The sequence below is a fragment of the Mus caroli genome, unplaced genomic scaffold, assembly GCF_978045245.1.
Source record: "Mus caroli unplaced genomic scaffold, Mus_caroli_1 scaffold_11, whole genome shotgun sequence".
Classification (NCBI taxonomy): Eukaryota; Metazoa; Chordata; class Mammalia; order Rodentia; family Muridae; genus Mus; species Mus caroli.
The window spans coordinates 105,559,389-105,574,484 of NW_028227266.1; the positions used below are offsets into that span (position 1 = coordinate 105,559,389).

Genomic DNA, 15,096 nt, shown 5'->3' on the forward strand with positions numbered 1-15,096 from the left:
TTCTCAGGTTATATAAATCTGACTGTTCTGAACAACTGTGTGTGCTGGGGGTGAGGGGTGAGCAAGAACAGAGATAGAAACATCAAGAAATCAAATCTGGGACGACAGAGAGACATACTTCAATAGTCCCAGAGAAGTCTAAAGTGACTATGACAGAGAGGACAGGTAGGCCACCTACTTGTGTTCATCATTCAAGATATGAACTTTAAAGAACCGAGGCTGGACTTCTTCAGGCTTGCTGTCGGCTGGGAGGGCTTCAGGAGCCGGGAGCCACATGTTGAACTCTGCCAACCAATTCTGAAGAGTGTTCACCTATGACAAGCCCAAAAAAGTTGGCTTTTTCTTTCTTTCTCTCTCTTTTTATAAATATTTTGTTTATTTTGTTTATGTGCATGTGGAGGTCAGAGGACAACCTGTGGGAGCCAGTCCTCTGCTCTCCTGCCACTCTGCAGGTTGCCAGGCTTGAATTCAGGTCATCATCACTTTTAACATTTAACAAACTGCCCCTCACTCCCAACACACACACAAACATAGACACAGACTCACTCTCACTCACTCTCACACACATTCATTCATATTCTCTCTCCTCTCTCTCTCTCTCTCTCTCTCTCTCTCTCTCTCTCTCCTCCCCTCCCCTCCTTCTCTCTCTCTCTCTCTCTCTCTCTCTCTCTCTCTCTCTCTCTCTCTCTCTCTCTCTCTCTCTCAACAAGTTTTTAGGTCCCCAGAGATGTTCAAAGGGTGAGTTAAGCGCTCTTACCGGCACAATGGCAAGGACTGTTTTGGCTGGCGTATGGCGGAAAAGGACATCAATGAAGGAGATTACTTGCAGAGTTTTCCCCAGACCCATGCTATGGGCCAGGATACAGCCAAAGCCACTACTGGTCTTAAACCTTTCTAAGGACTCCACTAGGTTATCATATAGGAACCGGATCCCACCAATCTGACAAGAAACAAAACACACAAATGTTAGAAACACTACCAGAGATCAGGGCTACATAGTTTTACTCACTTGAGAATAGTCAGTAAATAAGCATGTATTTATGTCAGATGTTGGTATGAGTGAAGATGGAGGTTTCCCTATACCCTGACTGGTCTACAGAATTTTGTCACTCTGGCTGGTGACACACAAAATAGTACTGGCCTCAGATAAAGTCCTATAGGAGCTAAAGGGTCTTCAGGAGCAGACTCCTGACAAGGTCTTTCAGTCAGCCTGGCTGCTCTGCGCTTGAGGGGTGCCTCCTCTAGGTAACCCAATAGTTCTTGCTGTGGGAAGTTCTGAAACTGAGTCAATCTCTGACTGTGGGCGTTCACTCACTGGTACTAGTTCCAGAACTGGATCAATACAAACTATTATGTTCTCAATTTTCAGAAATTCCCTAAAGTCTGACTTTCATATGTCTTTTGAATCTATGTCTCTCAAGATTTTCCTTATTGATTCATCAGAACCAAGATGTGGTAAATGGCATTTTTAGTATTTATTTCAGCATATGTGTGTGTGTGTGTGTGCGTGTGTGTGTGTGCCTGAGGGAGGACATGTATGTATGTGCACCATGTGCATACAGGACCTCTTGGATGCCTTGAAACTGGAGTTACAGAGCCACTATGCCAGTGCTGGGACCCAAACCTGAGTCCTCTGCAAGAACAGTGTGTGCTCTTAACAGTCAGGCCTCCTCCCAGTCCAGTGATTTCTACTGGACAGGGCTAGCCTGAGGCTTATCTCTTCCCTCTCCCCACTGTATTCATATTCAAAGGACTCTTAAAACATCAACTGGATCAGGATTTTCCAACAGCTGCTCTTGGGATCCAACAAGTACTTTACAGGCTAGAATACTAATAACCAGAAGCAGGCAATGTTTGCAGCAAGGAAAATGCAAGGAGAGTAGGCTGGAGATGGCTGTACCTGATGAGGTTTCACAGCCCGTGCCAACTGGGGGGCCAGGAAGACATTCTCCTCCTCTGGAGGGTGATTCAGGTTGACAAGGACCCGCCCGAGAGCATCATGCTGGTTTAAGGCGTCGTTCACATGGGTGCCACCCTTCTCCTCTTCCTCGTCCTCCTCGCTGACAGACTCACTGCTGTCCACGATGTGCAGCGTATCCTCCTCTCCAGAACTCAGCTCAATTACCTCTGAGTCAGGGGAAAAAATATCAAAGGAGCAGAGTGCTGTGGTTTGTCAGAGGGAGAGACAGGGAGTTAGCTAAAACTTGTCACCACTCACAAAAGAAATGTTTTTAAAGTGTCTTTCTTTCAGAGACAAGATAAGCTAAGTTAACACAGGGATACGTGCTAGAGGTGGACTCCAAACCAAATGAACAAGGACTGGAGTTTTCAAAAGTATTTCCAAGTCAGGTGTGGTGGTTCGATAAGTCCCACACTTGCACGGCTGAGAAGCAAAGAGGGTACTGTGAGCTCCAGGCTAGACTACAGGGAAGACCTCAACACCTCCACCACTAGCAATTAAAAAGGGAAGGGGAGGGAGAGGGAGGGAGGGAGGGAGGGAGGGAGGGAGGGAGGGAATAAATGTAAAGATGACCACGGACCAGGAGGAAGTGGATGGAGGCCCCTCTGGCCTGACCTTACCGTCTCGACTACTTTTTTCATCCTCACTGCCACTGCTACTGTCCAAACAAATGACTTCCTGGGCTAAGACCCGAGGAGGGAGTTGGGGACCATCACTAGCTCGTAAGACAATTTCCTCTGGGAAAAGAAAGATGGACATGAAGACATTTAGGGCCAGTGAGGTGGTTCAGCGGGTAAAGTGCTCGCTGCCAAGCCTGGAGACCTGAGTGTAATCATCAGGACCCACATGAAGACAGCCAATTTCTCCAAGTTGTCCTCTGACCTCTACACATGATCTACAAATGTGCCTCTACACCACACACACACACACACACACACACACACACACACACACTCCAACTAATGTTAAATTAAAAGAGTAAGTAAAACTCCCCACATTCAGCTCAAACACATTTCCAAGTGCTTCCCACCCTCTTCCTCTGCTGCTCTAGTGGGGGAATGATCACTGAGAAGAGAAGCAGAGGGAAGCTAAGAAAACGTCCCAGTCTCCCTTCCACATTCCCCTGGCATGCTAAGATCTAAAACTACAGGGGAAACAACAAGCCTCAATAAAGTTAACCTGAGTAAGTTTTCATCTATTTCCACTTTCTAAATGACAGAGCTTCTGACTATGAAAGGCTGTCAACAAGCAAAGAGCCTTCAGGGTTCCTGCTAGACTACAACCCAGACCTGTCTGACCACTCTGCGAGCTAAGGGCCTTTTCTCCTGGAACTAGTGGTCATTCCTAACAAAAGGCTGCTTACCAGGTAGGAACTCCAAAGGGACAGTAGGAATGGGGGCTGCATATTCTTTCCTCTGCTGCTCCAGGCGCTTTCTTCTTTCCAATTCTTCCTGCTGTGCTGCTTTGGTTACGGGCTCCAACTGATCCTCCCGGAGTAGCTTTCTAAACATTAGAAAGAGATGTCCCTTCAGTTAACTTAAGATTTGTGCAATGTAGTTGGGTGTAGTTGTGCAAGCCTCTAATCTCAGCACTCAGGAGGCAGAGACAGGCAGATCTGAGTTCCACACCATAGCACTACATAGTGAGTTCCAGGACAGTCAGAGCTACAGAGTGAGACCCTGTCTCAAAAACCAAGCCAATCCAAACAAACAAGATATAAAAATAAACAAAAACAAACAAACCAAAAAGACTTGGATAAAGCTCAATGGTTCTGAAGTACCGTACTTCACTCCTTTGTTGTCCTCGAGGGCAGCCCTACCAATCTGACTCTGCATATACAAAACGGGGCTGTCTTGGTTGGTGAGAGCAGCTGCTGTGCACACAAGAGACCTGAGTGAAAATTCCCAACGCCCACCTAAAAAGCTGGGCTTGACCATGTGATGTGGACACAAGGTGGGACAGGACAGGACAAAGACAAGGCTGCTTGGGTTTGCTGGTCAGCAACTGCCTGGTTTTTCTCCTGTGCTGTTTGAAAAACATTGAGCTTCAGGTTCAGGTAAAGACTTGTTTTCTATAGTGTAGAAAACGAGAGGAAGATACTGAACATCCTCCTCTAACCTCACACCCCCACATACACCCTTGCACATACATACAAATAAAAACAGAAAGACCAAGCGTTAAATAAAATAGTGTGGTTTACACTAGAGTGTGTGAGTGTGTGTGTGTGTGTGTGTGTGTGTGTGTGTGTGTGTGTGTGTGTGTGTGTTGCTATTAGATGGAGGAAGAAACAGCTCAGTAGCTAGGAGAACTTATTCTGCACACATAAGGACCTAAGTTCAAATTCTCAGCACCCATGTAAAAAGCCAGGAGCGGGGGCTGGTGAGATGGCTCAGTGGGTAAGAGCACCCGACTGCTCTTCCGAAGGTCCAGAGTTCAAATCCCAGCAACCACATGGTGGCTCACAACCATCTGTAATGAGATCTGACTCCCTCTTCTGGAGTTTCTGAAGATAGCTACAGTGTAGTTACATATAATAAATAAATAAAATCTTAAAAAAAAATCATTAAAAAAAAAAAAAAAAAAGCCAGGAGCGGCTGAACATGTTCCTAACTCTACTATTGGGGGCAGTGACAGGTTGATCCTAAGAGCTTCTGGCCAAAATGAGCGCCCTATTCAGTGGAAAAATCCCATCTCACAGCAATAAGGTGGAATGCAGTAGAGGAAAACACTTTGATGACTTACTGTGGCCTCCACACATTTTAGTGCATGTAGTATGCCATAAATACACAAAACATGGGTATTCACATGTGTGTGCGCCCACACACACACACACACACACACACACACACACACACACAGAGAGACATGTACACACACAAAGTTGAAGTTGCTAGGCAGACAAGTAGGGTAATAGGGATTCTGTCTCATTATTTTCTAAACTTAGAGTAATACTTTCAAGTTTCCATTCCATGTTTTGAAAGCTGTGGGGCAATGCCAAACTTGATAGCCCACACTTTAATACCAGCACTCGACAGACTGCAGTATGAAGATTACCACATGTTCAATGTCAGGGCTACATAGTGAGCCCCAGGCAGCCTCAGCTATTGGGTTAGACCCTATCTCAAACAAACAAATGAAGAATAACAAAGTATAAGAAACAGGAAAATGACGTTATTTACTTCCCCTTATAGATCAAGTTGTTATTTGGCAGAAAGAAGGGTTGGTGAGAATCTGGAAAGTTAAGAAAGTTATATTTAGTTATCTTTTAGGTCACGGAAGAAGCCCCACGCTTGGGTCAGTATCCAACTATCTGAAATCGAATTCCAAGGAGAAGATGACTCAGTTTTATGGTAAGTTTTCTGCTGTTGCTGATAGTTTATTGATCTGTTTTAAATTTCATGTCTTGAAACATAAAAGAGGAAAAGTCTAAGTCAGAGGACCCTATCGTCATTAAGCTGCCACCAAGGCCTCCCTATGGTCAAGTGCTGCTGGCCCCGACACACACACACACACACACCCTTCCCTACATTCAATCTGTGCTTTAACAGTGGGTCTGAACTGCCCCTTCACTACTGTTTTTGGTTTGGGTTTTTTGGTTTTGTTTTGTTTTGTAGTTGTTGCTGTTTTGAGACAGGGTCTCCTTATGTAATCTAGCTGGTCTGGAACTCATGACTCTCTTGCCTCAGCATCCCAAGTGCCTGATTGCAGGCATGTGTCACCGCATGTGCCATCTGCACTTTTAATGATGGTTCAGAGATGGCCACTTTTTCTCCATTGGAAAGGACATTCTTGCCCAGATTAATTTTTCTGTTATAAATACTAGTAATACTCTCTCCAATTCTCCTTACCCAGAACACAGCTCACCGTATGTTTCTTCTCATGTGAGAGGGCTTCTGAGCTCGCTTCTTTTTGGGGTCCTCGGACGCTAGGATCTTGCCTTGGTGCCTAAGCTGCTCTGAAGGCTCAGACTGAGATGAGGTAGTTGAAGTGCACCGCGGCGGCCGCTGCCCATCTTCCCCCAGCTGGGCATGCTCAGTGCCACACATGCCTTCCAGGGATGTGTCTGGAAAAAAAGGGGGAGAAAGAGGTAGCTTACTGGGGACAGGGGAAGAGGTGGATTTTGATGCCAGATATCCCAAGGTTCAAATTACAACTCTGCACCCAAGGTGATATCTCTCTGAATGTCAGTAGATGTACCTAAAATAAAGACAACGATGCTCGCACTTCAGAGCTATTGAAGACTAGAGAGTGTGTGGACCTAACCTAGACCTACTCCTGACCAGAGAAGGGCGCATAACAAATGACAACATTCATTTAGTGGTATGATAGGAGTTAGGAGACCTCTAGCCTCAGACTGCTCGCAGAGTGCTGACTGTGCGGTGCATGCCTGCAGTCCCAGCATCTGGGAGCTGGAGACAACTCACACTACTCCTTTCAGTGCTTGGCACAGTAATGGTTCAAGTTGTCAGCCATTTAGTGTAGATTTACAAACGGCAAGCTCTGCCCAGATGTATCAACAGATAGTTTTAAGGCTCCCTTCAAAGAATATTCTGTTCTACAAAAGATGGCTCATGTACACTGAGGCACAGACAGCAATATGTACTGAATAGTAAAGAAGTGGCAAGTCACCACGTGGTGCTAAGAACCAAATCCAGGTTCTCTGTAAGAACAGCAAGGGCTCCAGCCCCAAAGTAAGTTATTTTCTTCAGAAGACTCTTATGTAGGGGATTTATTCAGACTGATTTTGAACCTCCTGCTGAAAGTAATGAAACAGAATGGGAAATATTACACAGGAGAGCCGTGTCAATCTACCTTGTCATTCTACGCTGAACAGTTTAGGAGGCTGGATTTATCAAACAAGATTATCTGTGTCCCTGCATGCTTGGAACTATGTCCTTGGACCCATGACACTGTACTGAAGTAAAACCTGTTTTTTTGTTGTTGTTGTTTTTTTGCTTTTTAAAGCCTGTACCAGTTCACCGTCTTAAATCTTAACAATAAAAAGAATTATCTTGAAGGAGGAGTGGAGTCAAAGTAGAACACCAAGTCTTTTAGCTACTCTCCCAAGGTTGTTTCTCTTGCAAACAGCTCTGAAGAAAAGCCAGGCAACTGTCTGCCATTAAAAGAACTATCTTTCAGTCAGGTGTAGTGGTACACACCTTTAATCCCAGCACTCAGGAAGCACAGGCAGGTGGACCTCTGTGAGTTCAAGACTGACCTGGTCTGCATAGTGATTTCCAGGACAGCTAGAACTACATAGTTAGGCAGTATCTCAGAAAAAAGGAAATAAACCAATAGATTAAAAAAAACCCCAAACCCCTTTTCTTTTAGCACCCTTTCCTCTCAAATACAGATGCACATTTTCACAACTGTCCAACTCTCTGCGCTAAATTCTTATCTCCTAAAAGAGAGAGCCATCAATGTGGGTGAGGGGTTGTTTTTGTGCACCGTCTATTTATTTAGATGCTGAGGACTGAGTCCAGAGATCTGGTTGCAGTCCGGATGTTGGCATTGTCAAGTATCTCCTGTCTTGATGTTGTTTGAAAAATGTTTTTCATCACCTCTGATTGCTTAATAAAGAGTTGATCAGCCAATATCGGGGCAAGAGAGAATAAAGAGGGAATTCTGATCTCAGTGAGAGGGTCTCTGGTAGAGACCAGCAAGAGAAGAATTTGCCATGAGCAGGTAGCCACGAGAGGGTTAGTCCAGGAGGACACCAATGGAGCAGGAACAGTCAGGGCAAAACCAAGATGGCAGGTAACACCATGTGACTGGGAAGTAGCATAGTCAGGTTAGAACAGATGAGAACCCTGCCCAGCTATAGTGCAAGGAGCTATTAATAAACACCAGGTCTTTGTGTCATTATTTTAGAGCAAGGGCAGGCATTGAAAAGCCCCAAAGTTTTACACATCAATCCTGACTCCCAATCCCACCATGTCCCAAGTAAACAGCTGCGTAGATAGCAGATCCCCAAGGAGGGGGCTATCCACTGTTGAGTGAGCACCTACTGAGGTGGCTTGCTGGGGGTAGATCAGATGAAAACTGCAGAATGGCTTTACTACACTTGTAGCTGAGCTGAGACTGGACAACCTAGTGTTCTTTGCTGGTTCTCTGGCCTGGTTGTACAATAGCTGAGTTGTCTTCTCACTGAACTATACCCCATGACGGGATAATGACCTTTGATGCTCTCCAAATCTTTTTATGTTTTGTTTCTATTTCACAAGCAAATGTATTGAGTAACTACTTGGAGGACCAGTTGGAATCAAGGTTAAAGAGTAGGCAGACAGGACAGAGTCAGAACAGGGGGCAGCTCTGCAAGGTCAAGCCAAGGGGGCTGAGATTGATCTGCTGGACAGAGAGAACCTGTTGTTTCCTTTTTCTGCCTGTCATGCTTCCACATAGAATAGGCTGATCTTGGGAGAGAAAAATCACAACTGTCAGTCTTTCAGAGTTACAGGCAGATTTACTATTAAATATCCATTCCAAACTATAAGGCCTATTACCTAGGGTCTAGCAAAGGTTGGGAGGGGGGGGTGAGTGTAGCAATAAAATCTTTTAAATGCTCAGAAACTGGCCAGTTGTGGTAGGCCCACCTATAATCAAACAAGAAGGTAAATAACATATAACAAATGTAATTAGTATTTGCATAGCTTAAAAGTCAATGGCTATTACTACCCTGGCTAAGATCATAGGTTCAGACCTGGGCACAAATACCCCTGAACTTTCTCTCTGACCTGAATGCCTTGAACTTTCTCTTTCACTCAAGTCACCTATGAGTAGCAATCACAAGTTATATAAACAAAGACCACTTGCATAAGCTTCTTGGACATGAGTTATAAATACCACCATCACCAAAAATTTAACTGATAAACCTTGCATGGGTGGTGAGGGAGAGAGACAGGACACACCACCCTGCACATTTCATTTAGTGAGTGCACAGATACAGATACTTCTAGGGACCACCCCTTTCCCTCTATACTGAGAGACCAGTGGCCTCTAAACCTCAGCATCCCCTACTAATGTCCTGTGATAAAAATGCATAATAGTGGTAAATGCATTATATAATGATAAATGCTGGGCCAGGAGTGGTAGCACACACTGGTAATCCCAGTACTTGTAAGACTGAGGCAAGATGACAGAGAGAATGAAAACATCCCAGATACAGATAACAAGAAACAAATGTAAAAATTATGCATACACTACAATCCATGGGCTATATGTACCAAAAATTTTATACCCTAATCTCAACACATTTGAAATTTACAAAATTGAAAAGGACAAAGAAATTATGTTAACCAAGACCACATGAGTATAATCAGTGAAATCTAGAATATATAAAACTATAGAGCCAGTAAATCCTTTTCCTGTAGAAATAAACTGCAAGAAAAAATATATAAGGGAGGCAAAAATCAATAAATTAAAAAGATGTAAAAGGATACCAACCATATGTGATCCTTGTGGAAATGTAAATAAATTAACAATAAAAATAATTTTAAAGATAATTGAGGATCATCTCAGTATTTCATAATATAAACAACTACATTTAAAAAGTTTAACTGTGTGTATATGTACAAACCTGAATGAAGGGTATGTTACATGCCTGTGGTGCCTGCAGAGGGAAAGTGTCAGTTCTCCTAGAGTGGGAGCTGCAGGCAGTTGTGAGTCTGCTAGGAACAAAACCCAGGTCCTCTTCAAAAGAAGTTCACAACTACTAAGGCATCTTCCCAGACCCAGGAGCTCCTTTTATAATTTGAAAGCTAGGCACAGTGGCCCATGCCTGTGCTCCCAGCAGCGGAAGGCAGAAGCAGGAGGCTTGTACTGGACCAAGTGTGAGGCCAGTCTGGTCCACCTGGCGAATTCCAGTCAGAGGCACGGCTCTAATCAAGGGGGAAAGCGGTTTATAATGTTAAGGATGGAAGACTTGAGAACAAATGACAGACTGGCTTGCTGGAATAGAGCTGGAAGCAGACAGAATTCATGTAGGGAGTTGGTCTGATGTTGCTATGTATTCAAATGCTAAATATGGCCTCCAAGATCTGGTTGCTTCTGCCTAGGATGGGCAGAAGAGAGGGAGGCACAGAGAAGGTTCCTGGGCTTGGGTTCTCAGGCAAGGACTAAAAGACAGAGGAGGAAGGAAGAGGAGGTTGCCATGTTGGTGGATAATGAGGGCACAGTCACAAGGACCGGCCTGATGGAGTAGGAATGGCCCAGGTGGAACATGGCAAGCGATATCTTGGGGATCACCACAGGCAAATAGACAAAATAGCATAGAAGGCTGATGTCTGCCCAGCTCCAGTGCTTTAAGGTTTATTATGGGCGCTTGCGTACTACGGCTCGTTCCCGTCACTACGTCCCGGATCGGGAAGTGTCAAGTGGGAGCCGGGTTCCCCCACCTTTGCAGCCGCCACAGCTGAACCCGGACCCCTCACCCAAGCCGGGCACTATCGCCATGACGAACGTGTACTCCTTGGATGGGATCCTGGTGTTTGGTTTGCTCTTTGCACCTGTGCCTACTTCAAGAAAGTACCTCGTCTCAAAACCTGGCTGCTGTCGGAGAAGAAGGGAGTGTGGGGTGTATTCTACAAAGCTGCTGTGATTGGAACCCGGCTGCATGCTGCTGTTGCAATCGCTTGCATCGTAATGGCCTTTTACGTCCTGTTTATCAAATGAATTCCAAACCCTCCAGCTCATCAACTGCCAACCAAGGGATAAAGATGAAGAACTTGTCGGAAACCTGGACCCAGTGTAGGAGAGTTGAGCTAAAATCATCTGTGTCTCCAAGATGACACTGAAGCCTCTGCCTGCCACATGTGGGGAAAACTCATGGTCACGAACATTTTTGCTTCAGGGGATTCCAGAAAGCCAACCTTTAGATCTCTGCGTTAATCAGCCCTCAGCAGCAAGTCTGATGTCCAGATAAACCACATCCCACATTGATACAATTATCTATCTCCTGCTTAAACACCTATGCTGGGTGGTAGCTCAGTGGTAGAGCATTTGGTTAGCATTGGCAAGGTCTTGGGTTCATTCTCCAACACTGGTAAAAACAACCTACAGCTGGCCGTCTATTTGGCTCTTTAGTCCCTCATCAGAATCTTTGAAAACTGAGGCTCACTGGGGAATGATATAGGCTTTGTTCAGACTTCCCAGAAGGTAAAGAGAGTCATTCTGCATAGCCTTGGCTGTCCTGGAACTCTCTATGGAGAGCAGGCTAGCCTCAAACTCACAGAGAGCCGCCTGCCTCTGCCTTCTGAATTAGAGGCATGTGCCAGGAGATAATTTTTTAGGCTTCATTTTCTTCATTGGCTAATTTGGATCTGGATCTGGTGAACTGAAGAGAGGGAGAGGGGCTGGATGAGAACTGGGAGTTACGAAAGGCAAAACAATTGTTTGGCTGTTGGAGTGTGTTCTTTCTGTGCATCTGGGAACTTGAGAGAGGATGGTTCTCACTGCAGAGAGAACAGATTGCCACATGCTGGCAGCCTGCGGGATTTCTCAAGAGAACCTGAGTGCATAGGAAAGCCAGGGTTATCAGTAAGAAGCAGTGACAGAAGCAAGCAAGGCAGCAGTCTTCCGCTTACCAGTGTCCCCAGAGAGGACTTCACTCGACCGACTGATAGAGAAAAAGAACCAACTCTCGCTATTTCCTAAATTACCTAGTGCTAAATACTGTTACTCGGTTTTAAATACGAATGCTGGGGGAGGGGACTATTGAAAAAATCATTGATTAATAATATTTGAAGTTCTGGTAGAAGAGATAAGTAAACTAGTATATCAGTTCATATACTAGTAAGCTCATCTAGTGTCAGAATTTGCTGTGATGAAAATGTATGTAGGTGGGAGTTTTGCCATGTTATAAAAGACACAAGCTTGTTCTCTAATCTGGTCTCCAGCAATTTTTAGTTGTGTCTCTGCCAACTCTTAGTGTTGTCCATACTGCAGTATTTCACTCTCTGTTAAGGCCATGAGAAACTGAAATGAGAAAAATCACTGATACTAACATTTGGTCAGCTCGTAGAATTCATTAATAAAATGAGTATGTTTCTGAGGAAAGAAAAATGAAGCTTTGCAACTGAGTGTTGAGGGCTTTTCCGTGGAGTGGGGGGACTCCTGAGCAGGTGATGTCAGATGACTCTGCCTTTGAAGGGACAACTTCTTCCTTCCCTCCTTACACCTGCAAAAGACTCAGTTTGTAAATGTGAAGTCTACAACAGTGGAACAAAAAGTAGGTCTAATATTATAGTTCACACGAGCCACACATGCTCCGTGGAATTGTGTGTCATAAAGCTTGAAAGAACAAGTCAAAAAAGCTTGACAGAACAAGTGCAGGGCTCACTCCCAGAAGTGAAATTCGCTTTTGTCTGTACTCTGCACCAGAACAGGCTGCTGGGAAGTGCAGGTCCTGATGCAGTTGACTGCTGTGAGGGTCTGCAGCAGTGTAGAAAGTCACCAAGCACACGATGCATGTGTAAGACTCGCTAGGAATTGGTCCACAGGCTAATTGCAATGATTGCTGTTTTCTGGCCATTCCTAAGCATCGTTCCTCAGGAGAGAGAAAAGTTTAATGGGTCTGGAGAGATCTTGTGGGTGGGGGTTTGAAACCTGTTGACCAACTGGGTGTCCCTTGGGAAGTAGGCACAACACTAGCTACTTAGTATTTAATGACTTGTTTTCAAATAGGGCTGGCTTCTCTTGACTGTGCTCTAGAAAACAGCTTCGCTTCTTTTTTTTTTTTTTTTTTTTTTTTTTTTGGTTTTTCGAGACAGGGTTTCTCTGTGTAGCCCTGGCTGTCCTGGCACTCACTTTGTAGACCAGGCTGGCCTCGAACTCAGAAATCCGCCTGCCTCTGCCTCCCGAGTGCTGGGATTAAAGGCGTGCGCCACCACGCCCGGCCAGCTTCGCTTCTTAAACAGCTTTCATTCTGCAGCTTCCTTCGTGGATCCTCTTGGCCTAAATGTTTTTGCATTATTATATTTTGAGATGTTTTCTTATCAGAATGTATTTAAAAAGTACAGGAAGAAACAAATGGCCTATTTCATTTTTTGGCTTTATGTAATCAGGTAAATAGAAACCTGCTGTACTTATTATTTAGGCTGATGTGTTTCATTTTTTTGGCAAAGAAAAAATGGTAAATTGTTGTAGGGGAGGTCCTTCAGGGGTGGAGGTATGAGGGTAACAATATTACTTCAGATTCAGGCTGGCGTGGGCACCAACCCTGTGCACCAGGGTTAGATGAACCCAGCTCCTTTTTTATAGTGGAATCAGCACCTTTTTTATTCACCATTGTTGGCACAATCCTTGAAAATAAACTTTTTTCCCTGTGGGAAAAAAAAAAAAAAAAAAAAAAAGGTTTATTATGAACCTAAAAGTCTCTGTGTCTTTTATTTGGGAACTAAATGATCTGAACTGGGGTAGAACCCCAAATATAGATATTTAAAGGCAACAGGGGGTGTGACAACCCCCAAAATAATAATAATCACAGCAAGTTCATCCTGTCACTGTGTTTACTATCTTTCAAAATTGCCTAATTTAAATAGTAATTTACCTCTAACTTTTGCAGTACAGGAGTTAAGCATACAGTATTGGACAGACTAGATCAGTGCTCTGTTGCTGGGCTATATGCAAGTGCAGGGAGTTAAGCATACAGTATTGGACAGACTAGATCAGTGCTCTGTTGCTGGGCTATATGCAAGTGCAGGGAGTTAAGCATACAGTATTGGACAGACTAGATCAGTGCTCTGTTGCTGGGCTATATGCAAGTGCAGGGAGTTAAGCATACAGTATTGGACAGACTAGATCAGTGCTCTGTTGCTGGGCTATATGCAAGTGCAGGGAGTTAAGCATACAGTATTGGACAGACTAGATCAGTGCTCTGTTGCTGGGCTATATGCAAGTACAGGAGTTAAGCATACAGTATTGGACAGACTAGATCAGTGCTCTGTTGCTGGGCTATATGCAAGTACAGGGAGTTAAGCATACAGTATTGGACAGACTAGATCAGTGCTCTGTTGCTGGGCTATATGCAAGTGCAGGGAGTTAAGCATACAGTATTGGACAGACTAGATCAGTGCTCTGTTGCTGGGCTATATGCAAGTACAGGGAGTTAAGCATACAGTATTGGACAGACTAGATCAGTGCTCTGTTGCTGGGCTATATGCAAGTACAGGAGTTAAGCATACAGTATTGGACAGACTAGATCAGTGCTCTGTTGCTGGGCTATATGCAAGTGCAGGGAGTTAAGCATACAGTATTGGACAAACTAGATCAGTGCTCTGTTGCTGGGCTATATGCAAGTGCAACTTTTTAAGTTTTAAGAGAAAATAAATTAAATGAGCACTAAACTCTCAACTACCTATATGCTAATTTCTCCACATCTGCTAATATATATTTATATATTTCCTATACTGATTAGTGAGTATATACCTTCTTGAGTTCTGTTAGCTGCCTCATATATGTAAATTTTTTTAATTTTTATTTTGTGTGCATGAGTGTGTGTGTTCATGTGCAAACATGCATGTGTGGAGGTCAGAAAACAACTTGTGGGAGCTGGTTCTCTTCTTCCAACATATGGGTTCTGGGGTCAGACTTGACTATCAAGCGTAACACTGAGCACCTTGTCACCGGCCCTGTATCTGAGTGCTTCCTTGACAAAGAGTGCACAATTGCCACGTGCATGGCACACTGTAAGCAAAATCGCTTAGCACCATTCTCTTGCTGCTGGGCATGTTCTTCCTTCCATTTGCATCTACAGTGGTCTATGCGCCTTTGTATATCTTCCCTTCCTTTATTTTTATTCTACTCTATTACCACTGGAGTAATAAATAGTGCTTTAGTGTTCAAGTATCTGCAAATATCTTCAATAGTGAATCAGATAATAAAAATTTTACATTCTACAGGCAATAACATCTCCATCACAGATATTTAACTTTATCATTGCATCTCATAAAAAGCCACACATAAACAAGTGAGAAAAGGTGTTGCAATAAATAATGGTCACAAAGTCAACCAAAAACATTTTTAAAGGTGCAAGGTTGGAAGACCCCTATTTTTATCTCAAAACTTAGTACAAAGCCGCAATATTCAAAACTTAGTACAAAGCCAAAATATTCAAAACTTAGTACAAAGCCGCAATATTC

At 44.0% G+C, this 15,096-nt stretch overlaps 1 protein-coding gene and 1 pseudogene across 1 annotated transcript in view; one reads left to right on the forward strand and one right to left on the reverse strand.

Annotated features, from left to right (window-relative positions):
• Rad54l2 (RAD54 like 2) overlaps positions 1-15,096 on the reverse strand; it is a 109,779-nt gene that overhangs the window by 29,381 nt on the left and 65,302 nt on the right. The window contains exons 3-8 of the mRNA XM_021171453.3: positions 5,825-6,023; positions 3,324-3,463; positions 2,581-2,697; positions 1,901-2,127; positions 758-940; positions 179-312 (exon numbers count right to left, since the gene is read on the reverse strand). Coding sequence (XP_021027112.1) covers positions 179-312; positions 758-940; positions 1,901-2,127; positions 2,581-2,697; positions 3,324-3,463; positions 5,825-6,023 — 1,000 coding nt within the window. The remainder of the gene's footprint in view (positions 1-178; positions 313-757; positions 941-1,900; positions 2,128-2,580; positions 2,698-3,323; positions 3,464-5,824; positions 6,024-15,096) is intronic.
• On the forward strand, positions 10,312-11,841 carry LOC110301173 (protein kish-B pseudogene; annotated as a pseudogene).